General features: G+C 36.4%; 2 protein-coding genes across 3 annotated transcripts; one reads left to right on the top strand and one right to left on the bottom strand.

Annotated features, from left to right (window-relative positions):
• Nucleotides 1-1,227: 1,227 nt before the first annotated feature.
• Nucleotides 1,228-12,263, bottom strand: LOC103024349 (ATR interacting protein). 2 transcript variants are annotated; one of them, XM_007229609.4, is made up of 14 exons: nt 11,976-12,263; nt 10,064-10,393; nt 8,980-9,059; nt 8,670-8,840; nt 7,922-8,037; nt 7,746-7,831; nt 7,575-7,637; nt 7,227-7,353; nt 6,337-7,011; nt 4,736-4,878; nt 4,543-4,634; nt 4,350-4,439; nt 2,734-2,992; nt 1,228-1,617 (listed from the first exon to the last, which is right to left on the bottom strand). In XM_007229609.4, the coding sequence occupies exons 2-14, from the start codon at nt 10,377-10,379 to the stop codon at nt 1,547-1,549; spliced, it is 2,289 nt and encodes a 762-aa protein (XP_007229671.3). In that variant the 5' UTR covers nt 10,380-10,393; nt 11,976-12,263; the 3' UTR covers nt 1,228-1,546. The 2 variants fall into 2 exon arrangements, with proteins under 2 accessions (XP_007229671.3, XP_022538118.2); XM_022682397.2 differs by lacking the exon at nt 11,976-12,263 and adding an exon at nt 10,758-11,048.
• A 1,753-nt stretch (nt 12,264-14,016) lies between these two features.
• si:dkey-42i9.4 (BTG domain-containing protein) lies at nt 14,017-16,638 on the top strand. The gene is made up of 3 exons (XM_007229612.3): nt 14,017-14,231; nt 14,411-14,549; nt 16,095-16,638. Exons 2-3 carry the CDS (start codon nt 14,432-14,434, stop codon nt 16,436-16,438), a joined length of 462 nt encoding a protein of 153 aa, XP_007229674.2. The 5' UTR covers nt 14,017-14,231; nt 14,411-14,431; the 3' UTR covers nt 16,439-16,638.
• Nucleotides 16,639-17,205: the final 567 nt, after the last annotated feature.

Below are 17,205 nucleotides of genomic sequence, written 5' to 3'. Positions count from 1 at the left end.
TCCAAAACACACCAGCGAGTTCACCTCTGAATGGCTGAAGAAAAACAAAGGGAAGACTTTGGGGTGGCCTAGTCAAAGTGCTGACCTGAATCCTATTGAGATACTGTGGCATGACCTTAAAAAGGCCGTTCATGCTGGAAAACCCTATGAATTGCCACAATTTTTCCAAGTGCTGTGAAAGACTCATTTTATGTTTCCAGTTGTTACTGCTTAAGGTGACAAAAACAGTTTTTAGTTGTTGTTGTTTTTTTTTTTTTTTTAACACAGGTCATGTAGGTTTGGATATTTTTTCTTCTTTAATAATAAAAACCTTAATTTTAAATCAGTGTTTACTTGTGTTGTCTTTGACTAATATTTTAATTATATATATATAATAAAAAAAAGAAGTCATAAAGAGGTAAACACTTTTACACCAACTGTATATACATTTCTAATACAAGCCAGTTAGGCATGTAGGACTTTTTTATGGTGACAACTTACAAGTACTATAGATATTAAACTTATTTTAGCTTTTCCCTGTTTGCAGGAAAAAGAAAAAAATACATTTATACGAATGTATGGACACACCTCGGTTCTTATTACGATTTTCACATTTGTAATTTATGTTGAAAATATTAAAGCTATACAGGAACACATTCAGCATTATTTAGAAAACAAAGTGTTGAACCAGAATATGTTTTATACTTCAGATTCTTCTAAATACAGCATTTATTTTTGAGGTCAGATCTGCACACTCTTAATATTTTAATCTTTGTGTCTTAATGAGGGAGAGTCACCTGGAATAGTTTCTCAGTATCTTGAAGGAGTTCCGGGAAGTTCTGAACAATAGTTTCTCTTTTCCTTCACTCTGTGAAGCTGCAGCTCATCCAAAATCACCATCTCATATGGGTTTAGATCAGGGGATTAATGTGGAGGACAAACACTATTTTGTTTACTACATAATTCTATATGTGTCCCTTGATTGTTATTAGGTCTTTAATACTAAAATAAATAAAATCATGAGAAGGCATGTTCACGCTTTTGACTGGTACTGTATCTATCACCAATCAATAACTTGTTCTTTAACAAATTAATTCTTAAATGAAGACATTAAGTAGTTATAATTACTGGCACCAATCAAGATACTGTATATTGCTGTAGTGCAATAATAGAACTAATTCACAAAGACTGAACATTATTCCTCATTAATATTATGGTATTTATTATATCCTGTACAAAACAACTAAATCAGGAAACAATTATTTTTTATTGGCCTCTCTGTCTGGTTGTAACAAAGTTCTGTTAATCAGACAAGTCTGACTCAGTAAAAGATTCACTTAAAACTAGAGTCTCTTAGTTTTGCTTTAATTAACAGTATAATCAGTGAGCAGCGTTAAAAGATGTTTCAGTAAGTGAACGAGCAGTGGTCAAATACAGGATGACAAATGAAGAGTCCTTCATTATGTGTTCCTCTAAAACACAAAGAAATTAAGCAGAACAAAAAGACGTGCTGGAATGCATCATTCAGACGATGCTTGTCGAATAACCGTCGTCTTCACATCGGTCATCAAGAACCTGTGTCAATGTCCATATCTTCAACATCTGCTTCTGGTCGACAGATCTCCTCAATGGCCAGTTCTGAAAAAAGAAAGATTAATTACAGGAGAAACAGTAACCAGTCACCACATAATCTTACCAACAGCTGAAATTCATGCATTTCCACTGAATTCATTTTGCAATCTGTTCCCCTATCCTCCCCATTTGTTTGTGCTCATCAGTCAAGACTTTAAAATGGCAGCACCTGGAGAACTACCTGAAGGTACTGCGTGTATAAAGAGTGTTTTAAATAAACTACCTGTGCACTTTCTGTGTAAGTTCTCAGTGCCTCATTTTAAATATCAGGCCTTAGAATTCTCCTATTAAAGTGTAAAGCTACTTTGAGTTTGTTAATGGTGTAAAAACAGATTTCTTTGCAGGACTAAGGCTATGCCTTTAACACTAGCATTGTTGAGAGTATCGGCTTAAAGCTCTGTATTTCGGAAAGCCGGGAGTAAATGAAGGTGAGCTATTAGACAATAGTTTGTACTCTTTATGTTTCACTACACCCCAAGTCCATTTCACACTGGATTTCTACTGTAATTAATTATTACTATACTTTTTTAATCCTTGATTTTGGAAAAACAATGGATGCGCAGGTGTCTCAATACTTTTGTCCATATTGTGTTAAGACACTGCAGTTCCTCATTTAACCGCTAGATGGCAAAGTACGCCTCACTTACAGTTGCAGAAACTTATTAGACACATCTGCCCAATCCCAGCTGAAAAACAACCTGGCCAGGTCTAACTGGTCAAACTGGTAGACCAACTTATATTTTGACCTGCTTAGAGTATGGTTTAGTTGGTATACAAACATGATCAACCTAAACAAGCTAGACAATCAGTATTAGAAAGCTAGATACCCAGTATGAATATTGCTGCTTGACCCTTGATTTCATTAAAAACAATGAATAAGTAGATGGCACAATATGTTTGTCCAAGTAGTATATGGGCAATCCAGCAACACACTGGTTGAACAGATTAGATTTTCACCAGTATGGTGTATGGGGTGTGTTTTGCTGGAGTTTGATGGACTAACTGGTTCTTACGCATGATCAGCCTGATCAAGCTTGACCAAACTGCTTGACCAGCTGGACCAAGAATGATCCAAGTCAAATGAATTCTACATGAAATAAATAAATACATAAAGAAGCCCACCTTCACTCTCTGAGAGGTCAGGGATCTTGCGGAGGGTGTCTCTGATGGCGGGGATGACCTGCTGGTAGATGTGCAGGACGTCCAGGCAGTGCACTGAGAAAGACGAGTCGTTAAGAAGCAGCCAGTGCAGCAACATAAGCGCCTCCCTCAGTAACTGGACTGCAGGACTGGTCCACGTCTGGCCACCGCTCACGTGCTTCTCCTGCCCTTTGATGCACAGCCACTGTCTGTGCAGCACCACCACCACCGTCCGCACCACCTGTTCACAGAGTGGAACCATGGGATGTGTCATTTTCAGTTTTTCTCATTATGTGATCCCCATGTGGTGGGTTATGATAGGTTCATAAGGTCTAACCTAACAGGGCAACACTCACTTTGAAACCAAGACCAGGGTAAAAACAGGAACTTTTATTTATAAAGTATTAAAATCAATCCACCCTAACCATTGTCAGAGGAAGTTCCTTTATACAGAAGCCACTTCTACTTTCACTGACAAAGATGCACTTTTCCCCAGTATGAATTTACTGTAGGTTTTTTTACAGACATTCTTTTGAAGTAATTTGATCCAGTATTAATCTGCTGTGTAAAGTTTTTACAGTATTAAGCGATGTCATATCATATCATTCACAATAATATAACACCAAAAAAATTGCAAAATAAAAAACCCTACATATTATGATAATGATTTCTTGAAAGCAGTTCATGTTGTATTTTATTTACTGTGTTTCATGTTTTCTTGGAGTAGCTCATTTTTGATTTTGTTGTTCAATTAAACAATAAAAAATGAGGGTATTGGAGAGATACTGTTTAGGCAATAGAACAAATGTTTATAGATGGTTTTTGTTTCTACTAAAATTTGTTATTTTATAGTTATTAGTTATTTTTTAGTTAATAAATAAAATCAATGATTTGTCATATTGCCAAGAATACCGTCATCACAAAATACCCTATAATATTGTAATATTATTTTAGGTCCATATTGCCCACTCCTACTTAACATTAATAAATGTCTTATGTTGATCCAGTGTGAAATTTCAAAATGCATAGCTTTTTAGGGCAGTATGAATCTGATGGGTGTAGTAACTAATAGATGTACAGTAACAAAGAAAAACTTCACTACTGTACTTAAGTAGTAAAATATATTTTTTTCTCCTTCTTCCACTTTTAGTCACTACATATTTTCCCTGAGTTTTATACTTTTACTCCGATAACATTTTTTTGTACTGCATCGTTACTTGTCACCAGGGGCGTCACCAGTCCTTTCAGGGGCTCAGAAACCACCAATGGTAATCTACATTCTCTTCCAAGTGCGCACACAACATTAAACAGCCTCTTTATTCTGTTGTAGTCTGATGTGATGTCCCATTCATAATATGTCCTGAGTGCATGGCCAGACAGTCGGTCAGTCAGTCAGTCAGTCATGGACATTGTTTTTTTTTTTTTTTTCAAATATTATTCCATGTTTTGGTAGAACTGCTGCTCCATCAATAACAGCAGATCTATAAACAATCTACTTTACATTATAAATATAAAATATTAATACATACATGTAATTATATATTAATTGTGCAGTACTATTTTAATATCCAACACTAAATGAGAGAACTGCTTCATACCTCACTACTGCACTGGCAAGAAGATTCACTGATGAGAGCAGCCCAGGTGGATGTCTTCTGCGTAAACAACTTGGACAGTAATTGAACAACCTGTGAACAGAGCAATCATCAGACTGGACCATTCATTTATATCTCAGAATTAGTGTCAATATTAAAAAATAAATAAATACAGAAATACCTCACAATTACATACCTCAACTTCTAAGCGGGACCACATATCTTCGGTGACAGATTTTTCCGGTCTAGAGGTTACATACTGGAAAACTCTGGCAAGCGGACAGACGACTAGGGTGAAAAAAAAAAAAACATTAAAAGTAATTCATTTTAATGTGTCAGTGGACATTAAACCACACAAACTACTAAAGCACTTATACTGTTTCACTCACAGTTATGAGAGCAGAGTTGGGTAGCAATCTCATCACAGTCAGCCACCAGTGCCAGGAACCTTACAGAAAGACACACGGTTGTGTACGCAGATTCCACAGATATGTTTTGGGCCAGAGCTTCACTCGACAACACCACCTTCAACCTGCATATTAAAAAATAATAATAAATTAAAAAGAAAAAGAATGACACTCAAAGTCAATATTAAGGTCAAATTATAATATGTTAAGGATTTTGAAACACAGAATAAGTCTGGGTCAGGCTACGTAATCTACCATGTTATGCCCACTTTTAGAAGTTTTTATGCTTTTATTTGCCTTTCTTTTATAATTCCTTGTCATTTCATATGAAATGTTTTTGGTTGTATTTAAAGTGAATAGATTCTGAAGTAGCTACTTCTGTGGACACTGATAATAAGAAGTGGCCAACTGGCTTAATAATTCTCCACACAAAACTAACAAACACATATTATTATGATAAAGAAATGCAATTAATTGAATAATACATTTATAAATGTTATGTAAATGAATCTCCAAAAGTATTTGAAGAGTGAGGGCAATCCGTTTATGTTTGCTCTAGACTGAAAACATATGAATTTGTCATTAAAAGATGAATAGGAGACAAAGCATCAACATTTCAGCTTTTATTTCCACTTATTTAGATTTAGCACCTTTTATCTAAACAGACACATTTATCTTGTGAGAAAAAGTATTGGAACAGATATACCTAAAGTTAATTAAAGTGAATAAGACTGCATATTTTACTGCAAATCCTTTGCCTGCAGTTACTGAATCACGCATGTGACCTACTAACATCACTAAAGTTTTACGTTTGGTTGCATCTTTCTTTAAATTAACAGACAAATATTTCTGTAGACCTCTGAGTTCAAATCAATAAAGATTAGAGAGTCTATCCCTGTAGAAGCCATGCAAGCTCAAATCACAACACTACCTCCACTGTGTTTCACAGATGAGCTGGCATATTTGAGATCATTTTGTTCTCCACACTTTAGCTTTTTAATCACATTGGTAAAGGTTATTTTTTGTCTCACATCAGTCCATAATCATTTCACAGGCTTGTCTCTGTACTTCTTGGTAAATTCCAGCCTGGTCTTCCTCTTCATTTTGCTAACAGTGTTTTTAAACTGCTGGTGAAGCCTCTGTACTTTTGTTCATGAAGTCAGTAGATTCGTTACCTTCACTCCCGCTCTCTGGGCGTCGCTGCTAATGTCACTAACAGTTGTTTTAGGGTCAGTCACATGTTCCAATACTTTTGCTTACAATAAAAACTGGGGGTTCAGACAAAGTGGTAGTATGTTCTAAACTGAAATGTTAATCTTTTGTTTTATATATTCATAATTTAATTTCAAATCCAAATCTTTTCATTCTATTGCATAAACAATGGGATAATGGGCTTCACTGTTGTTTGGAATAATACTACATTTATAAATGTACAAAATGACTGCGGTCTGCCCAAATAATCATAGATAGCTCAAATAATTGCAATTATGTAATATAACTGTCACACTAAAAACACACAATGATATTTTGATATAGTATTAATTTCTTTAACAGCCTGAGCAACAAGCCCAGTGGGCATGTACCTCCACAGCTGGTTCTCCTCCACCCTCTCAGCCAGCACACCCAGTATCCTAAGGCTGCAGTTCACCACAGCCTCCTTCTGACCAGCATTACTGACAAACTTCTGATCTAGCAGCTGAATAAGCCGCTGCAGCAGAGGATGCTGGGCCTGTAGTGCCTCGTTCACTTTCTTCACAGTGTTCTCAGCAGCTGTAGATATGTGAGGCTCACTGGTGAGTCTGTTTTCACTGGGCTTACTGGGACAGTCTGTCTCTGGACCACTCAGCAACGTGAGTGCAGCTTCCCTGCTCTCCGACACAGTGTGGTAAAGAGCTTTCAGAGCAGCCAGGGCAAATTCCTCCTGAGCCCCTAAAGACTCCTCGACGGTGGACGCCAGGCTGGAGTCTGAGGAACCCGAGAGGCAGCGTCCTCGGAGGGGACTCTTCCCGGACCGCTCGATGGAGTCCAGTGTCTGGCAGAAGATGCTGATGTGGTAGTTAAGTAAGGGGAGCAGATGGACAGCAGCAGGGCAGATTCTGAGGGGGAGCTGAGAGGAAGTGACAGGATGTAGAGGGAGACGTTGGGCCAATACACTCAGTCCTGACATGGCGAGACTTTGAAACTGGTAAAAGTGAGCTTGAGGTCGATGCAGAAACCTGGGATCGGTGGAGGAAGTGCTGGAACCAGCTGAGGATGCTCTGGTGAAAAAAGGTATATTTTGTTACATTTTGTTATTTTTTTTAAGATGCAAAAACTTGGTCATAAATTTTCGTCTCTCTGATGTTATGTGAGAAGAAACAGCATGTGGTAGCATGTAAAAGAGTACATGATAAAACATTAATGGAATGAATAAATTAAGGAAATACAGTAGTCACTATAGTTTTGCACAAATACATAAATATTTGCTACTTACGGACTGGTGTAACTGGACTGGTAGAACAGGCCAGGCAGAGTGTCTGGGCTGATGCACAGCAAGTGATGAAGACCTAGAGAGCTGGGCTCCAGAGGGTGCTGTAGCAGCAAATTCAGTAATACAGGACCTAAAAGCACATTATTAATAAGTACATTTTATGAAAAAACATTTATTATATTAATTTATATACAACATAGAGGATAGAGGTCAAAGTATTATGTCAGAAAAACAAATGATGATATGATCAAGTAGTCATATTGCCAACCTCTAATTTTACACATAATTAATAATATACACACACATAAAAAATATTGAATTGTTACATGTCTAAAAGTTAGCAATAGTCACCTTTATTATGAAATCCTGAATCGAATGCATCTTTGTCACATTTAATCCGGCCTTGTTTTTCACCTTTTGGGAAACAAACAACCTATTAAAATGCAACAAATAATACAGCACTAATCTACAAATTCACAGTAATAACAAATATACACGAGATTTGTCAGAAATACATCATACTGTCTTCATGATGGCCTCTGGATGAAGCTTTTACAGAGAGTTCTGCTGAGAAGGTCTCCTTATTCACAAACGCAAGAGAGCTGGTTCTGCATGTCAAAATGTTAAGAATTAAAATTCTACACAGGTTATGAACTTAAAAAATATATATATATATCACCACAAACTGCTGCATTTACTTGTTTCTTATGGGAGTGCCAACCACTCTTCCTCCACGTTCAGTGCTTTGAAGTTTACTCCGCATTTCATTCATCTCGGCTTCTTTAAAGTGCAACTCTGACTGCAGGGACTCCACCTGGAAAAGACATGGGAGGAGACAAATGTTGAAACTTAAAATGCTCCCTCAATCTGTACAAACCACAGTGTTTTTCTTTTAATCACAAAACAAATGTGTCAAACGAAAGTTCGGGACACGTTTTATTCTGTATGTTTCATGGCTGACTGCAAAGCAAAAAACTTATTAAACACCTGTTCATATAAACAGTTGGTTATGAATTAAATGCACTGACAAATTGTGTGACATCCCTTTAATTTCTCTGATGATCAATACAGGAAAGCACAAAAACACTGCTAACGGACCTATCACGGGAGCCCCTCCCACTAGTTCCTGACAGTAGCCAGCCAGGTTTGAGATTCCTGCAGCCGGCAATTTATGAAACTTCGGAAATCATGAGGCAGAGTTATCCATCAGGAAGCCAGAAAAAAGGAGAGAAAGTACAAATGGTGTGATGACATTTTGGGGCCTTCAAATGCCTTGAAACGGCTCTGTATATCCGATTACCCACATTCATGTAAATGCACTGATTGGATTGCTGAAAAACTCTGATGTTCTTCCTTAATCAAATTATGCATGGGTGATCCAAGATATTTGTTCACTTATAATTAAAAATCATAATCAATGATCAAAAACTAAAAAAAATTATTTACCTTCTTGGAAAGTTCCTTCTCTTTCTCACTCTGCACATTGGCTCTTTCCCTTTCCAACGCAACATTAGCCTGTCTCTGCTGCTCCTTCTCCTGATTAGCCAGTTTAAGCGAGTCTCGCAAGACCCTAATCTCACCATTCTTCATTAAGATCTGGTCCTCCACCTCCTTTAGCTGCATTAAACACAACAATTAAACACACACAATAGGTACTGATTTATAAAAGTACATAAATTATGCCAAAAAGTACACACAGAGGCTTTCAATCAATTATGTATATTAATCACAATGGCATCGATTAATGTTCAAATACCTTTCTCTTTAACTCTGCTTGTTGAGCCTCCAGTCTGCTGTAATCCAGCTCATCTCTGTCTTTAGACAACTGACCATTTCCTTCAAAACAAAGAAAACGCTGAGTATTCTGGAGTATGTTATTACAACAGTATTTATAATACTGTGACCATAGTGATCAGGGCATCCATGCACAAAAAACAAAAACAAACAAACGAAAAAAAAACGTATGGCCTATTATGACAATTACATCATCATAATTTCGGCTGACATTAATTTTGCACATTTGTTATCTTAGAAAATGAGCAGTAATTTTGTAAATTAAACAGCTGATCCCGTTTAATAGGATGCTGAATACTGAAAAACTGAGCCAATCACATTCTCATTTTCAACTCCCCTAACACTGCCTAGCCAATTACAGCTGCTGCAAACAGTCAGCAAATAGATGGTCATCCTGTTAAATGTGGATGTTTAAACTTCTGTTCATTGCTGAGAAAATACTACATTTGTTACATTATGTGAAATATTTGCCAATCAAATAAAAGTGGAAATAAAAATAAAAAGCCTTCTGTTATATGTTTTATTTCATTTTATTTTATTTATCTATTTAAATTGTTCACAATAAGTAATGATATAGGTTCTACAGTCGCATAAGTGTTTTTATAAAGTTGTATTATTTCTACACATACACATAAAAAAATTAAGAAATGAATAAGTAATTAATTTTAAAAAAGTGTGCTCAGGTGCTTTGTGGGCTTGCCCACAGTGATGTCAGTCCAAAATCTTTAAAATGCTTACCAAACTTTTTCCTAACACTGTAAAACCCTTCCACACACACATGCACACACCCCTGGGCTGTGATCCAGCATTTTCCAAAGTAATAGATATGGTTTACTGATATTCTTGTGATGGTAAATGCAATACATTTCTCACAGAAATGTACTTCTTTCCTAGCAAAGCAGAGTCTGTTGATGCAGCAAAGGGGGACAATCTACCTTTTATTTCTCTTGATTTCAGTAGAAACACTGGGTAACCAGGTGTCTAACATTTGGAGATATGGTGAATACAGTATGTGCATACTGGATTTCTGTGTTTTTTATACTAACCGAATGAATCATGGCGCTGGCGCTCCATATTGTTATACATGCTGCTGGTGCTTGAGCTGCTGCTGCTCCCGATGGCAAAAGTCTTTCTGCCCTGCTTTACGGGGGCTTTGCTCTGCTCTGCTGGATGTGATGAAATGGATGCAAATGTCCTTTTCGTACTTGTAAGGTGACCATCTCCTGTAATAGCCTGCGATGCTATAATATCAATCTCTTCCAGGTTATCCTGTGTAAAGTCCTCATCATCCCCAAAGGGGTCCTGCTCCACTGGAGCTGTGTTCTGTGGGCCTCTGAGGCGTTTGCTTGGAGGATACTCCATGTCATTGGAAGCTTCTGTGGAAATTGAAAGAACATGTTGAATGTAGTACATTTTAAAGCAATAGAGGTCTGTCAAATATCCAAAAAGATTTTGCAAATATCAAGCAAACAGCTAATATGTGGCAATATAGACGCTGCTCCAAAAATAAAGGAAACAGTAAAACAGAACAGTCTAACTTAAAATCAACCATTGAGAAAACAATCAAATTCACTTGCTGTTGTGCAAATATAACAGACAACAGGTAGAAATAAGAAGCAATTAGTAAGACAACCTCTATAAAGTAGTGGTTCTGAAGGTGGCAACTACACACCTTTTCTCTGTTCTCATGCTTTCTGGGTGATGTTTTGGTCATTTTTGCATTTTTGTTAGTGCGCTCACCCTAGAGGAAGTAGTTTGCTCAGGTAGTGCAGCTCATGTAGGATGGCACAACAACGCGAGCTGTTAAAAGAAGGTTTGCTGTGTCTGTCAGCACAGTGTCCAGAGCATGGAGCAGATACCAGAATATGCGGGGTGACTGGCATTTGCCAGAAAACGCCAAGATTAACAGATTTGTTATTGGCTCTTGAGATGCCATGGAGAATGTTCTGCTGCTGCATCATCCTCCAGCATGACTGGTTTGGCAGTGGGTCAGTAATGGCGTGGGGAGGAATTTTTTTGGAAGGCCGCACAGCTAGCCAGAGGTACCCAGACTGCCATTAGGTACAGGGATGAGATCCATATGATGAAAAGATTTTCAACTGAAATATTTCATTAATTGAGATCTAGGATGTGTTATCTTAGTGTTTCCTTTATTTTTGAGCAGTGTATATTGTTATTGTGAGGCATTACATCACAATACACTTTTTTTTATTTAATGTAGATATTGTCAGTACTACAGTAAATTTGTCCTGCTTAACTGCATCACAGTATGCAAAATATGAATAAGACTTCACTGTGTTCAAAGTATTTGAAGTATTTTGACATTACTAGTTATTTAATTAGTTATTTAATTTGTTTCAACTGCCTAGATGTTAGTTTAAACAAATATGTAAGTGATTTCTTGTTTTTTTGTTTTTTTTTTATTAAACCTTTAATTTCACCTGGCGTGTCATTAAAAACGTATAGTTCTTATTTACAATAATGGCACATAAAAACTGTAAAAGTAAATGCATAAGCCCATCAAACATTTACTTGCATTGGTTAAGCTATATTCAGTCCTATTCACAGTCCAACTGTCCATTCCACCTTAAAAAAATACATGTGCCTAAATAAAACTGCTGCACTTTTTAAGGTGGACTGAGAAGTTTCAACAAATTTCAGATAAAAAAGGGTCAAAGGTGATTTTATAATGGTTAACTACCAAACCTTATTAAATATGTTAACCTCTCTCTAATATCTCTAATATCTCCAGTTAAGGAAAGGAGAATAAATTGATACTATTGTCTTTTTGTGGGACTCATAACACATGCTATGCTAGCTAACGCTAACTGACCTAGCTAAGCTCACAGACAGAAAGCAGCGCGGAGAGTCGCCAAGTTTAACAGGAGTAAGAGGAGATAAAATACTGTATAATAAAGCTGTTAGATAAGTTCAGTGTAATGTGTATTAGTTACTTACTGAGACAGAGGCGCAGGTTAATTCGGAGCGGGTTAGCCTGTAGCTAACAGTGAGAGTACAGCAGCGGCTAACTCCAGCTCTAGTAAAACCAGCATTTTACTGCGCGAGTCTGGGTTCACATCTGCAGATGTAGTTTATAACAGAAAGCCGGGTTCGGACCGGCCATACTGGACAACGGCTGAAAGCTCTCTAAAGCAGCAGGTTCAGAAAAACTAGCTGAACTTCAGCGGATGAATATCTCTGAGGGAGAAGGCGCCGCTTGTTTCGAGCGCAGTCAAGCATGGACGCTGTTGATTGGTCAATTCCGCAGTCTCCAGCAATGATGCAGGAAAATCGGCTAATCTAATTGGTCAGTGCACGGAGGGTCAGTATAACATTTATTATCAGTTTAATTTTCTGACCATTTGAAGTTAAATACTCGAAATGTGTGTGTAAATCTCAAATATATTTTTTATTTTTTTCTATTTAAAATAGTAAAGAAAAATATGTATCTATTATTTAATTTTCAAGCATTTTTTGTGTTTCGGAAACAATTTTACAAATTTTTTAGGAGAATTTGATATTTTCTCAATTTTAAGATTTTTCCATTTTTACATCTTGTATCAAATGTAATGATATAACTCAAATTACTTTTGTTGCAAGAAAATAAAGAAAATATACATTTTACCTGATTACAGATACATACATCTGATTCTGCAGGTGCACAAGAAGAAGAAACAAATTAAAGAAAATTGGGAAATGGACAAAACCCATTTCTTCTACACTTAAAGAAATAATGAAGTTTTACACCCAATTATCTGTTTTCTGATTTAGCCCGAACATTTTAACTTAGAAATGGTACACTGACCACAGAGAAACTCAGAAACATGCATAGTAGTTTTGTGACAACACACGTGGGCAGTCATTGCTGCGGCACCTTGGAAACAATGAGGGTTAAGGACTTTCCTCAAGGGCCCAACAGTAGTGGCCTGCAAAACACAGGTATCAAACCCACAACCTTGTTGTCAATTCACTCACCCATGCAAATCAATGAACTCATGTTTCAATCATTTCCATGGCCGCAGGTGTATACACCAAGCATCCATAGGCATTTTAGGCATCCATATGATGTCACCTCTGCAACAAGCGCAGTCATAAAATTTCCTCACGACTAAATATTCCACAGTCAACTGTCAGTGTTATAATAAAGTGGAAGCGACTGGAAACAGCAGCTCACTCTGTCAACATAAAATAACAGAACAGGGCCAGCAGATTTTCTGCAGAATCAGCCACTATAGACCGCCAAACTCCATGTGGTCTTCAGATTAGCTAGAGAAGAGTAGCACATAAAGAGCTTAATGCAATGGGTTTTAATGGCTCTAAAAAAAACTAGTTCGTTTTGTTTAGTTGAGGGGACAATTAATACAATTCAGTAAAAAATTCTCTATATATTCACTATTTTTATGAGATGATACACAATACAACATATTAGGGGCTTCATCAGGGGCAATATAGTTAAGCAAAATTAACAAAACTGTTAAAAACAAACTGTTCAAAGCTGTCACTGGTCTTTAATTTTTAATGTTTTAATGTTAATGGATGCCCATTTACCTAAATAGACAGATGAGACAGATGTGCACATATACATATTTTTACAGTCTATTTTTTTTTTTTACAGCAGTTTTGATTTTGGCCATTTGTTTTATTTATAAATTATCAGTGTTTGGCCTTGATAATACTAGGGAAAATAATGGGGAACAATCACAACAATGTCATCATTTAGTGATTTAATGAAACACCTCATACAGAAATTACACATAACTGAGAATAAATCACTTTTTTAAAAAGAAATGAGCTTATATAACGTGTTAAGAAATACATAATACATTTTGGTTTGTCCTGCGTTGTTCATTATTATTATTATTATTATTATTATTATTATTATTATTATTATTATTATTATTATTATTATTATTATTATTATTATTATTATGCAGGTAATAGTCAATGAATGAGAGAGCTGTGTGTAAATACACCGTGTTTGTGACGCGGTTGGCTTCGGCGGCAGCTGATTGGTGGAGGCGCTGCTGTAGCGCTCGCGGTGTTTACCAGCTGAGCAGCTCCAGCAGTGTGGCAGTTGGTCTGTGGAGGGACGGGGAGAAGTTTTAGATCGATAAAAAGTCGATAATTTGCACTTTTCCGTGGTTTTAGCGGTCAAAGGGTTACACCGGGAAAAGCAGGAGCTTCTCTACAGCGCAGCTGGATGAGCGGGAATCTGTAAGTGCTGTTTTAGCGCCGTTTTCTCTTCGTGTTTTGAACAAAGGAAAATCTGCCAGCAGCAGCAACAGCAGTACTGCAGGCCTGATCCCTGAACCCAGCTTTCCCTCTCTTAGCCCTGATACCTGCTCTAATAACTCTCTTATTCACACCTAACCCCTGTTCTTATCGTTTTACAGTTTGAGAAATAATATTTCACCATGAAAACCGAGGTTTCCACGGCTGTGAACTTCATTAGCACACTGCTGAGAGGGACTGGGCTTCTCTCAGAGGAGCAGCTGCACCACTTCAGCCTGTCTCTAGAGGAAGCTTTAGGAGGTAAAACACACAGTATTTACAGTTAAAACACTGCTAATAATCTTTATAGTCTCCCTAAGCAGTTCTTTTTGTCTATAAATGAATATGTTTCATTTGTCAATATCTACTGGTCTATACCGTCTCTAAGCTTTCTTACTTGGGCTCAAATAAAACACATTAACTCCAAAAAAAGTGTCTGAAAAGTGAATTTTACATAAGATATCAAATTAAATCCAGCCTGTTTGGTAAAAAGAACATCATAACGTAAGATAATGAAAAACATACACTTGTCTATAAATGAATATCCCGAGTTTTAGTACTAAACAATGAAACAAAACAATGCTTTACTTTAGGCATCATGTAAAGACAATTACTTGCATCATAATATGACAAGGTTAGTAATGATTGTACATTTGATTAGTCATTTTGTAAACAAAATTCCAAATAATTAATGCACCTGTCTCGAAATAAGCGTAATGAAAACAACAAAAGAACTACAGACCCCTTACATAGACGTATATATATTTTAAGCATATCATTTCCTCTGGTCTGTGTGTTGTCTGAGCTTGTTTTAAAATATGTTTTGAAATAAAGCTAAATTACATCCAGTCTTTTAAAAAATCACTGAGTATCAATAAAACACAAGTAATGTCAAATCTCATTGTGTAAAATAAAAAATAAATTGACGGAAAAGGACTGAGTTTTGCTTTAGATTTCATGTGAAGATAAAGACTGGCATCAAAAAGTAACATAAAATGAAAAGAAGGTACACATGACTACTATTATTGAACATTTGATTAATAAAAAAATACACCTCTCTCAAAATAAGTGTAATGAACAGAAGAAAATGGCTACATTTAAACCCATTAATGTGCATATTTATTAAGAAAAATATTTCCTTTGCCTTATAGGTTGTCTGAGCTTTGTTTTAAATACACTTTGAAATAAGGCTAAAAAGTTTTTAAAATTGAGGTTTATTTAATCTTTTAAATTGAATTTAGCTGTTTACTCAGAAAGGATGCTGTTCTTAGGAGAACACAAGGAAACTCAAATTTGATTGTATTAAAAAAATTAAGAATAACAGAAGCTTTGTGCATTAGAAATTTAAATGGGTACTGTTCATAGCTTAACTAGTTAGCCCTACCAAATGCAACTCCAATTCTGCCAGAAGCTCTAATATATATTTTCATAAGTTTTGATCTTATGTTAACCATATTGATTTCAGTATTATCTAAAAATGAAAACATTTGTCCAAATTCTTGTTTGTTTCTATTGAAGATTTTCGTGTAAATGTTTTTTTTTTCACATTGTGGACAATAAGCTTTTTCTTTTAAATTAAATTTAATTCTATTCTATGTGTAATGTTACTCATAAAAGAGCAAAACATAAATGTTTTTTATGAATAAAAGTGTGTATATACACTTTATTTTATTGGAAACTTCTTAGCAATTTACAGTCCTGAACTCCACTACCACAATCCTACGATCTGACAGTGTTGCAATATTGCAACAATGTACAAAAAGAATGGTGAACAGAAATTAACTATACAATCTTTCTTAATTTCAGAGCATTATCAGCACCACTGGTTTCCAGATGCTCCGTGCCGAGGTTCAGGCTACAGGTGCATCAGGATCAATCACAAGATGGACCCTTTGATTGGTAAAGCCGCCCTCACTATCGGACTGACCAGAGAGCAGCTGTTCTCTCTGTTACCGAGTGAGCTGACCATGTGGGTCGACCCGTACGAAGTGTCTTACCGGATAGGAGAGGACGGGTCCATTTGTGTCCTGTACGAGTCCGCGCCCCCATCACAGACAGACCCCAGCCCGGTGGACACCTGCAAAGATAAACTGAGGATCGGTCGATCAAGCCCGTCTAAGTCCTTCAACATGATGACTGTCTCCAGTTAACTCTATACTGAGCTACCTGGGTCATGTTTATTTTTCTATTTTTTTTTTTTTACATTTTGGGCATTAAAGACTTCCTTTTTTTATTAGTGATTTGTTGTATTTGAGGAAAATTGATATATTTTGATTCAGTGCTTGATTTTAACTGTAAATGTTTGTAAATGACTTAAAAAAATCAAATTAAAGATTTCTTGATTTGTTAAGATGCTTTTTTTCTAGCCTATTCTTTCCTCTTACAACAGCACTGTCCTAACTGCAGTTACATGCACACATTACGTGCATTTTATGGGAAATTCTGGCAAGCCCATTCAATTTAATTACTTCCTTTGTAGAATGTGTTCTTGTCTCTTGGGGACGTGACCAAACAACATAACAGACAGGAGTTGTTACGGTAATTTATGCCATGCTTATGCTTTTAAGGCCCAGTTTTCTGAAGGTCTACTAGTACATTACGTTACATTACATTATATTTGGCAGACGTTTTTGTCCAAAGCGACTTAAAATAGTCAAGTACAAAAGTAATAGAAGTTAAAGGTAAAACACATTTTTAGATGAAGGAGGTTAAAGGGAAATAATGGGATAGAGGAGTAAAGGAGGAAAGGAGGTTATAAGTAGTTAGTTAGTTAGAGGTGTTAGGAGAGTAGGTGCTCTTTGTTTATTAAAGATAGCGAGGGACGCTCCTGATCTGGTAGTGGAAGGAAGTTTGTTCCACCATTGGGGAACTCTGTATGAGAACAGACTTGAGTGTGTGGAAACTGATGCCTAAAGCT

This window comes from Astyanax mexicanus, chromosome 24, assembly GCF_023375975.1.
Source record: "Astyanax mexicanus isolate ESR-SI-001 chromosome 24, AstMex3_surface, whole genome shotgun sequence".
NCBI classification, from domain to species: domain Eukaryota; kingdom Metazoa; phylum Chordata; class Actinopteri; order Characiformes; family Acestrorhamphidae; genus Astyanax; species Astyanax mexicanus.
This window is presented reverse-complemented; position numbering and strand designations above follow the sequence as displayed.

Coding starts and splice junctions, on each gene's coding strand:
- LOC103024349 (XM_007229609.4), bottom strand. CDS start 10,379: ATGGAGTATCCTCCAAGCAAACGCCTCAGAGGCCCACAGAACACAGCT. Junction 8,841..8,979: donor AAGCAGAGTTAAAGAGAAAG/GTATTTGAACAT, acceptor TGTTTAATGCAG/CTAAAGGAGGTGGAGGACCA. Junction 1,618..2,733: donor TGACCTCTCAGAGAGTGAAG/GTGGGCTTCTTT, acceptor TTCTTTTTTCAG/AACTGGCCATTGAGGAGATC.
- si:dkey-42i9.4 (XM_007229612.3), top strand. CDS start 14,432: ATGAAAACCGAGGTTTCCACGGCTGTGAACTTCATTAGCACACTGCTG. Junction 14,550..16,094: donor TCTAGAGGAAGCTTTAGGAG/GTAAAACACACA, acceptor TCTTAATTTCAG/AGCATTATCAGCACCACTGG.